Source organism: Paramormyrops kingsleyae, chromosome 16, assembly GCF_048594095.1.
Source record: "Paramormyrops kingsleyae isolate MSU_618 chromosome 16, PKINGS_0.4, whole genome shotgun sequence".
NCBI classification, from domain to species: domain Eukaryota; kingdom Metazoa; phylum Chordata; class Actinopteri; order Osteoglossiformes; family Mormyridae; genus Paramormyrops; species Paramormyrops kingsleyae.
Window position 1 is genome coordinate 8,218,995 of NC_132812.1, and position 17,083 is coordinate 8,236,077.

The 17,083-nt window shown below is 37.1% G+C and overlaps 1 protein-coding gene across 2 annotated transcripts in view; it reads left to right on the forward strand.

Annotated features, from left to right (window-relative positions):
* Positions 1-16,079: 16,079 nt before the first annotated feature.
* The window catches only part of prkx (protein kinase X-linked), a 30,830-nt gene continuing 29,826 nt past the window's right edge, over positions 16,080-17,083 (forward strand). For both annotated transcript variants that reach the window (XR_002839455.2, XM_023821643.2), the window contains exon 1: positions 16,080-16,812. Coding sequence is in view for 1 of the 2 variants with exons in the window: in XM_023821643.2 (XP_023677411.1) it covers positions 16,650-16,812 (163 nt within the window). In the remaining variant the exon portion in view is untranslated. The remainder of the gene's footprint in view (positions 16,813-17,083) is intronic.

Genomic DNA, 17,083 nt, shown 5'->3' on the forward strand with positions numbered 1-17,083 from the left:
AAATGTTCCAGTCAGAGCCATAAAAAGGGGGGGGGGGGGCGGACGTGGCCAGGTGACAATGGCTCATTCATACACATTAAAGTTGCTACATATTCAATGAAAGGAGCCAGAAATAGTGGCATGAGTTCGGATTTTCTTATTTATTTATCCGACTGAATGTTGCAACTATACCATTTAGTCATCTTCATGTAGCCAAGACTTTGGTGATCAGATATCTGGGATCAAAACAAACTGGCACCATTGCTTACTATGTACTTTTATTATGTGTCTGCAACTATTCCAAGCTGCATTTTGCAATGTCTATACTTTGATGTGAAATTACAAACTTAACATAAATCTGACATATTTACACTAAGATAAAGATGAGTTTAATGCCAAAACAAATATATAAGAAAAAATTTATTTGCCATGAATTAAGTTTATGATATTGAATGAAATGTGTGATCATGCCCCAATCAGTGAAAGTGTGTTCCCTACCCCTAGACTCCAGAGGGTTATATTTGAAAAAAATAAAAGAGAATCAAGTGTGTAAAATATAAAGTTTTCAGTGCTACTACGCTCAACAAGGCAGCCCAAACGACGTGACAGGCAACGTGCTGACTGCCCCTCCCACCCCCAAACACTACTCCAGTCAGTTGCTGCACTAGCTCGTTGCAAAATGGCTAGTAACGTTAATGCAATTATCAGACCAGAAATAGAGGATCCTCCTATAATCAACAGGTTTGAAGTTTGGGAGCACTTTGGTTTCCCTGTAAGTTATGAGGGTGATGGCAAGAGAGTGGTGGATAAAATGTGGACACACTCATCTTTCTGGAAAAAAAACTTAAAAATTGATTGAAACTGAGTTCCATATGAAAACAAAATTTCTTTCTATTAGTTTATAACTACTACAAAATTACATTAAATTTTTTTATCAGGAACTTTTTGGTTTTGGTTATAAAGGAGGTTTTGTTTTATTTGCTGCTAAAAAGAAACCTCAGAAGATGGGTGAAGAATAGCTTCATCATTGTTTAAAGTAAAAGAAAAAAACAAGATCATACTTTTTTGATGTTTTAATAAATAAAAAAGTGAAAAAAATCAAAGAAATTATCTGGCTTTTTTTTGCTGTATCGAAAACATACCGAACCGTGACACCACTGTGTCGTATCGAACCGAACCGTGATTTTTGTGAACCGTTACACCCCTAATAATTACAACGTCGTCGGTGATTGGCTGTTGTTCTGGCGTTCAGTAAACCTCTGCTCGATAGGCCATCGAGTTGTTTGTCTCAGCGCATTCTCTAAAACGGAGCAAATTTGGTTGATCGAGTTTTATAGTCTGTGTGTATCATCGTGATCGTCCTTATTTTTTATCGATAAAAAATCGAGATCGTTTTATCTCCCAGCACTAATGGCATAGTTATAATTCAATTAAATTAAGTATTTCACATTCATTAGAAAGCACGGTCTTGGAGGTGCAAGTCAATCTGGAGGCTCATTCTCTTCAATTCAAAGCAGAGGATCATCACATAGCCGTATTCATAGCTTACCCGAGGCCTCTCTCCCTGGTACTTAATATGAACATCTTTCTGGTACATCCCATCTCTTTCCCTTGACGAGGTCTGATAAAATGGTTATAGGAAAGGATTGCTGAGAATATTATTTTCCATCAGGCCTCGTAACTATGACAAATCTGGGAGATTTTAAATGAGAGACATATGGACAATATAATTGAAAAGATAACATGAATTTGATTTAACGAGTAATGACACTTTACAGCAATGCCTTTTTTCTTTACAGTTGATCTGAGTAATGTGATGTCGATTCTAGCCCTAGTCTGTTTTTGGTCTTGGTCTTGGTCTCGACCAGTCTTGGTCTTGGTCTCGCCTTAGTGTGTCTTGGTCTTGATCTTGGTCTTGGTACCCTCAAGTCTCGGCAGTGTCTTGGTCTTGATACCCTCCGGTCTCGGCAATGTCTTGGTCTCGGTTTAGGCGGTCTTGACTACAACACTAGTAATTAAAAAACAATTTTAAAGTGGCATAAGAGACAAGAATCTTTCAATGCATGTATGTTCTTCTAATCTACTTACAAATACCTGTAACGTTTAAATTTCAAGATGAATGACATACATTAATGCATTAACTTATTTATATAGATTTAAAAAGGGACCTCGGTGATACAATCAAATAAGTAATGATTACTTAGGTGATAGAAGTCGCGATGCTGAAGTAATGTATACATTCCACCCTGAAGTAATGTATACATTACTGTACATTTGAGTCTGCGGAATAATAAAATATTTTCATTCAAATAAAATACCATAACTACTCCCATCACTACTGATAATAATAGTAAAAATAATAAAAGTAATAATCGACATCACTTCTTCTTTCACTGTCCTCATTATAATTCTAAAAGAGAAGAGGAAAATGCATTTTGTGCTTAATGCATTTGTAGGGTTGCATGTGGCATTAGCCCGTGGGGTTTTTTCAGGTTAAGGTGGTGTAAATATGGTTTCCAATTTTCTTTTCCCAGAAGTATGTCATTCTTGTTCAAAGCTGTAATTTTCTCCCTGCATATATATTCTATCATCAGACTGCCACCGTGATTTAAAGTGAGTGTGTTTTTAGATTTCCAGTTCTGAGAATTGCTTTTTTGGCCATACTAAGTATATTGTGCATGTACTGTATATGGTGGGGGTGTTTGTCTGTGTAAGATCACCAAGCATGCAGAGTGAGGGAGAAGGAGGGATTCTGCAGTTTAGGGTGGAGGAGAGCTTTTCAAGGTGCAAAGGCCCACATGGAAGGAAGATAATTATCTATGGCACCCAAGGATGCACTGTGAACTATACTTTTTATATTGACTATTATGTGTTTTTGTAAATTATTCTGTATTGGATAAGCTGTAGGTTGGTATTTGTTATCATTGTTAATGTGTTATTGCTAACTTCCATCCAGAAATCAGAGTTGGAGGAAATGTTAAGGTCCTTTCATTAAATTTTTGGTACAGATGTCACGGTATCTGTCATGGATATAAATTTAAATATTTTAGAGGATTCTTTTTTATTTTTGAGTTGGATAATGTTTAATATATTAAGAGGATTAAGGGTATTAGGTTTAGGGTTCAGGTATTTGTGATGTTCATTTTAGTTTTGATGGTGAATTTAATATGTAAATATTCCAGATATTGCAAGTTCCCAGCTCTGTATTTCTGGATTAAATCTTCAAATGACATGAAGTGATTGTTACTGAAAAGAAGGTGATGATGTATAATCCCTTTCTATTCCTTGGAGTAGTGGATCGTAGTATTTTGAAGGTGGAAGTCCGGATTGTGCCAAATGGGGGTGTGTTTACAGGGTTTAAGAGCAGACTTAGTCATTTTAATGACTTTCTTCCAGGCTGTCAGAATTGTAAAAATGGCAGTATTTTAAAGCAGTTATGTTTCTTTAGTGATATATTGAAAAAGGGTAAGTCTGCAAGCTTGAGGTTCTTACAGTACAATTGCTCCAGCTTTAACCATGAGGTGGTGTTACTACTGTAGTGTAACCACTTAGCTACGTATTGCAGATGATTTGCTAAATGGTAATGAAGGAAATTCATAGCTTCTATTTTGTCTTGAGAATTTTTTCTGTTTTTGAAATATGGAATAATTGATTTTTCCATTTTTGTATTTGCGGTAAAATATGAGATTAAAGAGTTAAGAGCTTGAAACTTTTCTAAAGGCATGACAGGAAGCATTGTGAAATCATAATTAATCCGAGGGGGAATTTTCTTTCTGATTGTTGTAATATGTCCTATTAGTGAAAGTGGGAGATTCATCCAGGGCCAAAGATCATCTTCAATTGTTTCGAGTAAAAGGGTGTAGTTGATGGTGAATAACTCTGACAGCCTAGGGGGAAAATGTTGATACCCAATACCTGATATTTCTAGTTTGCAGTGAAAGGGGTAAATCCTGATCTGCAGAATCTCAGGCATCTTCAGAGAGTGGGAGTATGGTGGATTTGTTCCAGTTTACTGTGTCGTTTGATGGTTTGGAAATGGTATTAATAAGATGAAAAAAAAAGAATTGTATAGTGAAGGTTGAAGGTTCTGTAAAAACAACAAGATATCCTTTGCATAAAGACTAATTTTTATGTTGTGAGTTATTGATTTCCATTTATTTTACTGTTTTGTGGTATTGCTGCAGAAGGCACTTCTATGTAGATGGCAAACGATGGAGAGAGAGAGAGGGTTCTTGCTGTATTTCCCATTGCAGCACGACTGCAGGTGATGTGATCCCATTTGTGATAACTGTGGCTTTTCATGAGGTGTACAGTATCTTTTTCAGTGGATATAGAAGTCTCCAAAGCCAAATCTGTGTAATGTATAAAAAATGAAATGTCCAGTTGACTTTGTCAAATGCCTTTTCTGTGTCTAGTAATGTAATTGTTGTTTTAATTTGATTTCGTTGAGCAATATTGACTACATTAAATAATCTATGAATATTGTGTGTAGCATGTCTTGCCATGCTGAAACATGCCTGATGAGGATGGATTACAGTGGGGGTGACTGCCTCTAATGAAGCGCCTAGAGCTTCTGTATTGATTTTCAGGTCTGAATTCACTACTGAGAGTGGCCAGTTACTGTGGTTGTGTTGGGTCTTTATTGGGTTTCAATAAAACTCTTATGGCTGCTGTGTTCATATGTGATGGGATTTTGGATGTATGTTTAAGTCCCCTTACTAGTCCATTGAAAAGTGGAGATAACATGTTCCTTAAGTGTGTATGGAATTCTGCAGGGTAACCATCCGGATTGGGCGATTCTGTTGTTAGGTATTTGGTTGAGGGCCTTATGGTGTTCTTCTGATGCTAATGGCGCATAAAGACTATCTCCTATTTTATTGTTTAATCTGGATAAGTCTAGATAATTTATTCTTTTATGTATTAATATAGTCTGCTGTTATGTTGATGAAACTTTGATTGTATTGTACAGATGTAATGCATTGTAATTCTGAATTTGCAAAGTGAGTTTCTTGTACTAGACATACTGTATATCTGCTCTTATTTTAAGGAGGTAATTAAGTATTTTTTTTTAGCTTGAGTACAAATGCCACAGACATTCCATGTCAGCAGGTTAAGTGTTTGGGGTAATTATTGCCTTTACATTGCTGAGTATATCCATTCATGGGTAACAGAAGAAATAAAGATAATACATCTAACATTAAGCACTTAACAGCAATTACATAAAGACAAAACGAAATTAAACAATTATACTGTGGAGTCAACATGAGGGAATCAATGCACATACAGCGCAGAGGGGAGGGAGGCAGACTACTTGTTGCTGTTGCTTACAAGAAAGACAAAAGAAAAAACAGATGTATGAATTACAAATGTGTGATTGTTTTTTTGTAGTGAGAATGAGTGGATAAAAAGGAGGAAGAGTGTTTAGTAAATAGAGTGCATGTATATGTTTGTGGGGGGGGGGGGGGGGGCAATATCATCACCTTGGGAGTCCAGTGCAAGGTGTGAAGTCATCATTAATGTTATTAATATAGTTGTTTGTGGTCTGGTTAGACAAGCCATGAAATGATCTTGGTATTTCAAAACAGTTGTCCTACTGTCAAAAAAAGTTTTAATATCATGGGTATATACGGAGGTCTATTTTCCAGAAAGTCTTACAGTAGTGGGAAAAACACTGGGATTTGAATGCCTGAGCTCTTCATCGTTAGCAGAATGCTCTATTTGTTGAGATACGGGGAAATGATGATGTAATGCTAAATCGTCCTTTAGCCTTTTATTTTCTAATACGGGGTCATCACACAAGATACAGAATGAATGCCAAATAAAACACTGAACAAAAAAATGAACTTTTTATTTACAGTATATACAAGGCATTAGCAACAATAAAAAAGAACAGTATTTACAAATCAAAGTATTTTTAACTCTTGGTTCTTTCACTTAGAAAGAAATTGTGTTCTGAATGGTTACAAATGGCTAATCATTCTCCTTTTCAGACATACTCAGATATCATATTTCCTCAAATAATGGTCGGAGCCTTTTTTTTCCTGCCACAGTAACTCACCTTTATTTGAGGCAGCCTCGCATTAGAGGTAGGCTGGATTAGAACCAGGCCTCCATTTCGAATTCCCTATGTTACTGCATTACGCTGTTAAAACAAATTCTGTATATGAATGAATAAAATGCCAGCATTGTGTCATTTTGTATAAATGTGCATACCAATTTGTTTTTGTCTATTTAATTCATACCATGTCTTTAAAAATGAGTCCCTAGGAGTTTAATCACTCTTGCCCCCCGGCCTGTATTTGGGGCCTGGACTTTATATATTCATGTTGACCATGCCCCCAGCCATTATCTGAGACTTGGCTTTTAATTGAATCCTGTTTTTCATTTGAGAAATTGAAACGCAGAGTGAAGCTTGGGGTCCGAGTGCCTCATTAAGCTGGCGAACATGGAGCACTTCGTGTGACAAATTTTGGTGAATGAAAACACCACAGTATAAAAAAATATTAGTACAAGCCTACCTTACACACTTTCACCACTTCTCCAAAAAAGGACGATGAAATTCATCCACAATACATTTCCCTGAGTTACCCACAATACATTTCACTGATGGGTTACCGCACTGCTAAAGAATTTACCAAACGGCGGCTAATGATCAAAAATCCATAAAAACGTTATTATAGAGTATGCATAAAATCATCTGACACCCCCACAGTTTCAAAAAGACTCACTTGTGCAAAGATCCATAGAATAACTGAGTTTAAATGATTCATGGAAGATTTGTGTATACAAGATGGTAGCTGCAGGCTCCATTTTTCGCTCATGGCTGCACTTAGCTGGAAGTTCTAATTTTGCTTCTCTCTGTAATTGCAATTTTGGATCTGATCAAATGTACAATTTTAGGTGTAGATATTCATCTGTATGTTATTTGTGTGTGTTTCCTAAATAGGGAAAGTAGAGTAAATAATGACAAATAAATCATGTTCATAAGAATAAGCCTGTATAATCATCTCATCCTTTTCTTTGCTGTCACTAAGTGCTGTTGCTTTAGTTTTGGTGCAATTTGTGAAAATGCCCAGATCTTCAAACATCCAATGTGCCTGCTAAGTTAGGAAAAGGTCGGACAAATACTTTTTGAGTTATTGTGCTAACGGGACCTAATGTCTGAAAGCACCCCTTTTTGGCTATCATTGTGTGGCACTGCTTCCATGTTCGAGTGATCTGTCTCAAAATTTAATCACTTCCAGTTCTATGACCATACGATGCCTCTTAAAAGATCTCTTAAAAAGGTTTTAAGTTATCTTAACAGGAACAATTGTCAAAACTGCCACTTTTTCTGTTGCTGTGTGGCACTGCTTGGGGTGACACTTTGATCATTTAAAGCATGTCATTCTTAGTGTCCCTGCAAAGTTTGAAAACTTATGTAAAGCTTATACAGTAGTTACTGTGTTCACAAAACCAAGTATCTTCAACAGCTGCTGTTTTCTTCCTTTGCTGCCACACAGCTGCTTGTTTTGTGGGCAATTTGTCTGAGAATGAATTCAGGTGTAGATCTTCATCAATATAATGTTTTTGTGAAGCAGTAATAAGATTGATCAAATACGTTTTGACTTACAACATTCATAACGTCAAATGTCATCTGATTTCACACTTCCCTTTGCTGCCACTAAATGGTGTCGCTTCAGTTTTGGGGTGAACGGTCTCAAAACTTAGTCAGTTCCACATCGCTACAAAATTTGATAAAGATCTGTCAAAAAGTTTTTGAGTTACCATCTTAACAGGATCAACTACCCAAACTGTCATTTTTTTGCCATCACTATGCGGTGCTGGTTCAATTTTAGGGCAATCTGTCTCAAAATTTGGTCAGTTCCATTCCAACCCCCTGTAATGCATCTGAAAACTTTGAAAAAGATCCATTAAACCATTATTAAGCTATCATCTTAATAGGATCAAGTGTCAAAACTGCCTTTTTTGAGTAATCACTATATTTTGGGGCAATCCATGACAGACTTAATGATTTTTACTTTCCCACCCATACAATACTTGTGCAAAGTTTGAGGAAGATTTGTCAAACAGTTTATGAATTGGGTTGCATAACAAAGTGTCTGCAGTGATGGAGACCAGCAGGGGTCAAAAACAAACTGGGAGAAATAAGAATAAACTACAGGAACCATTATGAACACGGCTAATAAACTGGGCTAAAAAGGGAGCAGGACTTTTTAAAATTATATTTAAATACACTTAAATACACACAGGCAATCAGGGCAAACAAGGGACAGGTGTAACTCGATCAATAATCAATTAACCAGTCATGGGAGGCGCAGGAATAACGAGAGACGGGTGAAATTAACCACACAAATGTGAACAAAAAAACAGACACCAAAACTAGTAAATATAATCGCTGACGGAGAATGTTAGGATGACACATAGTACAAAACAAATTCAGAATGGAAGTTAAGCAGGGTAATCTTAAACAGGGAGACAGAGATACTGTAGGAAAGAAATACAGGGGAACCAAAAAACATTAATTACAAATAAACCCATGACTGAGAGTGTTGTAGTCTTTACCACACACTCAACCCACTTAGCTATGCAGCTGTCCAGGGGAAACACACAAGGGTTAATGGATAGAGAGGGGGAAACACAGAATGACCAGCAATGCCTGCTGGCCAAATGGGGAAAGGTCATAAAGGGAGGGTTGAGAAGGCATTGACCCTGACGAGGTTCAGATTAGGCTTGGGTGATATCTCATTTTTCATAGTGTCATTCTATCCAGACATTACACCGCAGTATATGGCATTTTGATGGTACGGTATTTTCAATTTGTGGTGATAAAATTTTCTTGAACGGTGACTCACTGTTACGGTAATTAATGTATTACCGTAATAGAGCCAAACTTAGTTGAGATCATCATTAAGTTTCACTAAAACGTATTTACTTTATCATAGCAAACGAAACCTCTCTATTGTAATGTTCCTTTTCAAAATTATGTAGTATGTGTTAAAAGATCAATCTAAAGTTTCCCGCTGTTACTTTCTCATCTGCATGTGATCTCAAAGCCAATCATAATCATTTTTGCCCTTGCAGTCAGACTCATAGACAGTGTGGTGCACATTGAAAAAGAATTGGCCCCCAAAGACATTCGCTGTCCTCTGAATGGAAATATTTTGGATTCTCCAGAGAACATATTCTGCAACACCACCAATTTAATGAACAGATTCTATTGGAAAGTAACAACTTCAGTTTTGCTGTAATTTATTTTGGGTAATTTTTGTCTTGTTTTGCTTTATACATGTCAAAATATTTATCATAATCATATGTAATTTTTTTCCTTTACTGTGCAGCCGTAACTCATTCACTGACTAGAGAAGATATGCACATGCAGGACATACAGTACCTTTCAAAAGTTTGAGTACTTCTCATATTGTAGTAAATAATTTTCTATAAATACAAAAAAAGGCATTGCTATATTAAAAACAAATTATAAGATGTCCCAAAGCAATGTTCAAGGAAAGAGAAAATTGTCAGATTCCTGAATATAACCACAATTTCTTTTGAAAACAGCTTAACAGACACAAGGTATCCCGTTAACAAGTTTCAACAAGGAATCATCCAAAACGTTTTTCTCTGCAGCAATTCTCAAGAAATAAAGGATTTTTTTTTTTTTTTTTTAAATCTTCTGTCAAATTCCTTCTTTAAAAGTTCAACAGGATTACAGACAATACTGGGAAGACCAATTCAAATTTCCAAAACTCAGTCCATTTTATCTTTTTTTAAGGTAATACTGCCAGTTACGTAAAGTCAGGCTTTGTCATCGTACATTACAGTACTGGGAACCAAAACTCACTAAGCCCTCTTGGCAATCCAATGAAAAATGTATGTTAAATTTCCAAAACACAGTCAAGTTACACAGTAATGTTAATGTACGTTAAATTTTCAAGTCCACAAAAATTTTCTCAAAAACATCTTGTGGAATGAGCGTATTTTGGAAATTAGTTCATTAGTTCATTCACTTCATATTTTATCAGATAGCTTTTGTATAATTTTGAGGTGTGTTTTGGCTTATTATCTTGCTTAATTAATACCAAATCAACTGATACTGAAGGAAAGGCCTGCTTTGAAGTATTCTACGATGGACAAGCTGGATGAGATTGTTGTGGTTTTGGTCACTCAGCAGCAGACCAACCTCAGAGCATGATACTGCCTCTCCAATGTCCGTAAAACACAGACACAGGTATCGTGCTTTGACCCTATCTGTAGGAGTCCATTGCCCACAGCAGGTGCTTATTCCCCGTTTGGCCAGCAGGTGTTGCTGGCCATCCTGTTCTCTCCTCTGTCTTAGTCCTAAGTCTGTAGTGTGTTTCCTTACTCCCTGGACTTGGCTCAGTGGGTTGAGTGTGTGGCTCAGGTTGTTAACCCTTTGGTTGTGTGTTTAAGGCTTGCCTAGCCAGCCTCATTTGGTATTTTGTATTTATTGGTTTTTGATTCCCCAGTTTTTATTATTTTCCATTTGTCTTAGGTTCGCCCTGTTTGTATTGTGGTTCCTTGTTACTTAACCTAGTGTGGCATTCTTGGTCTGGGCTTTGTTAGCGTTTCCTCGTCCTATGTTTGATGTTATCAGTTACTCCACCTGTTGCCTGTGTTCCAGTGCCAGTGTTTAGTTATTAATCTGTTGCTTGTTGTCCTGCACCCTCCATGGCTGGTTGATTGTCTTATGTTTCGCACCTGCTCATCCTCATTAGTCCAGATATCAGTGTATTAAAGTGTTTTCCTTTGTTTTGCTCCTTAGTGAGCTATTGTGTGCTTTGTTGCTGTACTGTATGTCATGCTGTTTCTCCTAGTTCTGGTCCCTGTGTTGCCCGGTTTCCTTTGTATGTTAGCTTATTGTTTTTTTTGTTTTGTTTTGTTTTTTTTTATTGTTGTTGTTTTTCCTCATGTTTAGTTCTGAGCCCTTTGTTTTTTTACCTTGGTGTACTGATTTTTGTTAATAAACTTCTTTTGTTTTGGAGCTGCAATTGGATCGTCCACATTTTTTCCCACCTGCCCCATTCTGTGTTGTGACAGTGGGTGCTTTCACAATGAAGTTCTAGAACCTGTTCCCAGTCTACAAGTCCCTGGGCTGTCTCGACATGGGCCTTTTATAGCTCCTGGCCACTTTTGTGTGTGTCACTTTCACACCACACAACAGGAAATGGGACCTTTATGCTAAATAACTGTGGGAGAGGCAAAAAAAATTTGTGGGTTAAACTTGAAACACAATCTCATACAAAACTACACTGCCACGGCAACACAATGAATAAGTTGTTTTGTTCGTTATTTGTTATTGGTTGGATTGATCGCAATCAAAATGGGACACAGCCTTTTATTTATATTTTACTTGTATGACCCACAACATTTTCAAGATACTTATTAAATCTAGCCTGGAGATCAACCTTTCGTTTTCCACAGAATAAAAAACAATGCAACGTTATCCCACTAATAAGCGCTGGCAAGTTTCACTGCCAAGATCAGTGATATTAGACAAAAGTATATTGCTTAGCAATCGACCTTTCTGATGCAGAAATATGGAGATGCAAACACAAATTTATTGATTGATGCATTAAATTAGGGGTCTCCAACTCCGGTCCTGGAGAGCTACTATCCAGTAGGTTTTCTATCCTACTTGGCTTCTGATTAACCACACCTGTTCCTGGTATTTACCTGAGAAGTTGGAGTTGGATACCCCTGCATTAAATGTAATTTGGGTATTCAATATGCTCAATATTGCTCTGCTACATCTGGTCAAGTATAGTCAATCAATCAGCACGCTATTGCTGTAAGCGCTTCCCTAGTAGTTTGTGTTTGAATTGAAAGTACTGGTGTAGGCATGAAAGTTCCAAAACTACCTCCAAGGAACTACATTCTGGTCAAATTCTTGTAGTGTGAACATGACAAAAGTCCCTGGTACAGAAAAAAGGTTCTGGTTCCACAAGTTCCACTGGCGTGAAAAGCACCTTGTGTCATACAAATGCAGGACAGTTGGTCAAAAATATTTCACCTTTTGACTTATTATTCATTATTTTCGTGGATTTTTTTTAGGTAAGCCATATGTTGCTCACTTTTTAAAAAGCTGTGCATGAATAAAAATGAGGCAGTAATTATGATGTTTATTTGCATTAGGCAGATATGGGGTGTGTTCAGTTGCAGTACAAATGCTGTTTAATGTATAAAGTTAAACTAGCAAGTATTGAATGTTAAGCAATCAAAGAATTTTACATGCACACTGAAACCAAGTGAGTTTCGGGAGGACTGTTATGTCAGATTTAACTCTAGTTGGAGTGTCACAAACTCAATAGGGGGCACCTGAATGCCAAGGAAGTTTCAGTGGTTAATAGGAATTATATCTTTAATCAAAAATACAGAATGATATTCTGCCCATCCTAAAGGGGCAAAACAGTATATCACTGTTTATGGGTTCAAAGCCAGCTCCATACCTCTGTCATGTACATTTTACTAATGTTAATTGGATAAGAAATTATTTGTCTAGGTATTCAGTAATTTAGAACTTTTATAAAACAACTGATAAGAAATGTAAGGGATATTATGACACTGAGATATATCATTATATGAATCTCTTTATAGGATTATAGTTATTTCTGTACGTTTGAGAAAATGTTTGCTATGTATTTGTAATTTCATTCCAGTCACAATGTACCTATCTTCTGGAGCACATTAAGCAAAACATGCATTATAAATCTTTAGCCGTTGTTGTTGTTACTGAGGTCTTCCATCTTTGATGGGGCCTTTCTTATACAGAAGGGCCCCATTGAAGTTCCCTTAAGAATTTTTGAATTAGAGTTTGTTATACATAGTTTTTATCCCTGAGTTCTGTATCAACAAGAGCCACCTAATGAAAGACAGACATTTGCTGTCTGCTGAAGTATGGAGAGTTCTTCCTTCCTTTATGGGTTTCTAATAGCTGCTTTTGACCAACCCATTTACCAGATGCACTGAAGATTTGTGCTTTCAGTCCAGGGCAGCTGAAGGCTGCCAATGTGCAGATCTCTAAATAAGGAAATTCAGACATTTGATATCCAGAGAAACCATATCTCTTACTCTTCCCAGCGTAGACTTTTATAAATCCTAGTCCATGTGGTCTGTTTGCATATGAGAGGTTATGTCATCTTAGGGTAATTTAACTGTCTTTGTGCATGATTACAGTGGTTTGTTTTATAATGCCTGGTTCTGTGGCCCAACTGGTCACATTGTAAGATTTGTCAACACGTTTTAATTGTTCTGCATGGAAAAAAGGCAAAATTGTATATTTGCACACATCAGTTATTGAAAATTATTATGGTAAACGTATGTTTGTGTTCCTCATTTTTATTCCCTCTGCTTTAATATAACACATGACACATGACAAAGGAAATGTATTAGGAATAAATACCATTTCAATTTGTAATTACAAATTCAGTATTCAAATAAAATAAAACATAAAGAATATTCAAATTATGTATAGTCATTCATTATATATATATATATATATATATATATATATATATATATATATATATATATATATATATATATATATATATGTATGTAAGCATGTATATGTGTATGTGTGTCTGTGTATGGAGGTATATGTAATGTGTGTGTGTGTGTGTATTGGTTTGTAAATTTTGTCTGTGTGCCTATATATGTGTGGATGGAAGTAAATTAATAACAGAACTTCATGATGCAAAAAAAAAGCAGGTGAATGTGTGCATCAAATAAAAATTCATTCACGTTAAATCTAATGTATATGAAGGTGCAGTGTTTTTTAAAGCAGTTTTTGTTTACTTTTGACAACTTTTACTATACATAGAATATGCACATTCTCCTCTGTCTACTGATAGCATTTGACATGCGATTGACCAATGAAAAGATATGTGATGAATTCATCTATTTAACTACTATTTAAGTTTGTATTAATTAACATTTGTGTTCATAATGGTTATTTGTATGGGTAGATTTATATAATTAATTTTGAATAATGTAACATTTATAACTAGATAATTAGCTAACATCATTGTTAATCCTGAATATGAAGTGTGATGTGATTGTATCTTGTATCTTAACACTAACAGCAATCCACATAAGTCCATTTAAAAATGTAACTATTCACTGGCAGCTATGTAATGGTAGGTTTCTATGTGGAGTCTCTGATTACATTTTTTGCATTTCTTTTATAAAGCAGCTTCTGATAAAATGCATTTTTTTCCACATGCAAGAGATATATTTTTGCCGATACTTGATTTTCATTGGACAACCATAATATGTTTATTTAGCACTATGCCCCAAGTTAGCCATCCTTAAGGTCGCAAAGCTTAGTGTTACCTCTCTATCAACTTGTTCACACTTGTTCCAAGGTGAAAACGTGAATCTCACCCCTGTTCACTGTGTGTAGAATTTGCATATTCTCCTTTGGATTGGATTTCCTTCTACAGTCCAAGGACATGAAATTAGGTACAGTAAACTGACATCTCTGTATTGCTTGTAATATGTATGTGCTCTGCACAAGTGTAAATAAGTGTAAATACTTTTGTCGAATTATTTCCTCACCACATGATCTTCAAACCAATGAGGTCTATATAGCCCTACTTATGTTAAATCTGATTTAAATTTCACCTGCACTTCTAGGTGTAATACTACTAAATTTTAAAATCACTCCAACAGGTTACCTGTGTTTGCTACCGATTTAGTTTGCATTTTCAAGGTGAAAAACATTTTCTGCAAATGATTGGCCAGAATTGCTTTGTAAGATCAGAATAAGCTTCAATTTTTGGGACTGATTTTCTGCATCCATCCAGATGCAGTAAAAATTCTTTTTAATGACCAACTGGCTTCCTTCTGCAGCCCAAACCTTTTCAGTAGCTGTTTGCACAGCTGGACATTCATTTTCCAAATACTTTAGTTTTAAAAGATATTGATATTCAGCCCTTTTGGTACTACAATTAAACAATTTTCCAGTCCCATACCCAAATGATTCTTCTGTTCTATCCTTCTATCCCTGTGTCAAAGCGCACGTTATCTCACATATAACCCACACACTGATGAAAGGTACTGTATGTGTTTATAAATCCAAGGTGCTTCTGACATCTTGTGAATATTTCCCCTTCAAAACATAACACCAACCACGTTTAGTTACTACTGTTGCCATTATTATGTAAAATACTTTTTTGCTGTTTTTTCACTAACTTATGAGACGAGTTTTAATAAGTTTGCAAGCAAGGTGTTAGTCTGTCTGTCTATATGGATAAATCTGAGCATGTTACCATGTGACAGGGAACTACATGCTTTATTTCCTCAAAAAAAGAAGACAATCCATAACAAAAACGTTCTTGGAATCTAGGTTTAAATTATTACTGGAAATGTAGTATGATGTGGACTGTGATGTTGTCATACTGTACAAAGATGTTACGACTGGATATGTAGGAAAATGTTCATATGTTAGAAAACTTGGCAATCTCTGGCATGTCGTTTTTTTCGGTGAAATTGTATCTTCTTAATTTTGTTTAATAACTTGATCATTGTTTTACTCGTAAATTTATTTCGACTAGAAATAATCTACAATCAACATATATTGTGCAAAATATGTAACTTGAAAACGTGTTTTCCTCTGCATTCGAGGTACAAAAATAGTGCATTCATATATTATCCTGTAATTGTTTGACTGTAACAAATAAAATCAGGTACGTTTTAAACATTTTTAACCAGGTTCCGTTTCATTCTTAACAGGATCAAAAACCTTTTCTCAATTCTATAGCTGCACTGAAATATGTATAACGGGGCACCCTGGGAAATGCTAAATAACTTCGCTATTTTCCAATATCTTACTTTGGATAATCCGTAACCATAAAACAATGCGGAGCCCAAACCGTATTTCATCATAATGTTTTCTCCTAGTCGGTGCAGCTGGGGTTTACGGGTGTGGGAGTGGCAGGGCGGTCGGGCAGGGCGGAGCAAAGAGCGTCCATGTGCGGAGAATCGGCCGGAAAACCAGCCTTGGGTCCCGCCCACATATTTAAAGCGCCGGTCATCATTCGGCTGTATAAACATGTTTATTGGTCCGCGCCCCTGTCGCTCAGGCTTGAACTTCGGCTCCCTCTTCCTTGTCGGGAGCGCTTTGAAATTGTTGGCCACCCTAAAGGGGAGGAAGTCAATCGGCTTTTTGTTTGAGCAACGTCGGATAGATACCGGCCCTTCTGTATAAGTTTTCTCTCCTTTGTGGTTCTGGTGGTGGGTGTAGGAAGAAGCGCCTAGGTATTCCCCAGGAAAGAAGTTTACATTATCTTTTTTGCTGTTGTTGTTTGGTCGTTTTCATTGTCTTCGTTACGGTCGTTTTGTTTGGATGTTTTGTTTCGTTTTGTTATCGGTTGCGGAAAAGTGCGCTTTGCTACGTGCGAACTGTCTGGCTGCCAGGCGAGGGGACATGAGCGTCTAACGGGACAATGCGGCCCCGCTGGGGAAGGAACGGGGATCCCAGTGGTGCCCGTCCGAAACCGAACCCAAAATAATAAGAATAATCATAATCATAAGTAGTAACACTAAAAGCTCCGCAGAACTGAAGTGGGGGCGCAGTCGGTTCCGGAACCGGCACCGTGTTGGAGTAGCTGGAAGGAGTGGTGGGGGATTGCGGCGCGTTTTCTAGGATGGCATCGGCCAAAGGCGCACTGGGGGCGGACAATGAGGACGGTTCATTCCGGGACACCGGCGGCGCCACAGGCGGCTCCCAGATGCATGGGGACGCGCCGCAGCCACCCGGCAGCAGCAGGACGTACGCTTTGGACGACCTGGACACCGTGGCCACGGTTGGTGAGTCCAGGCTAACCAGTCTTTCAAAGTATACCTTTAAAACGCATATGGATGGATATTCATATTTTTTACAAAATGAAAAAAACCTGCACGGGCTGCTACGCATCCAGGTCGGATTCTCATTTTTCTTCATTTTAATGCATACTGACAGGGTCGCCGGGCTTAATTGTCCGCTTGGGTACCCGAATCTGAGTAAAAAATACTACATGACAGGTCACACTGGTGCAAACTTTCCTTTCTTTTTTGCACTGGGGCTGCTGACGAATCCGGC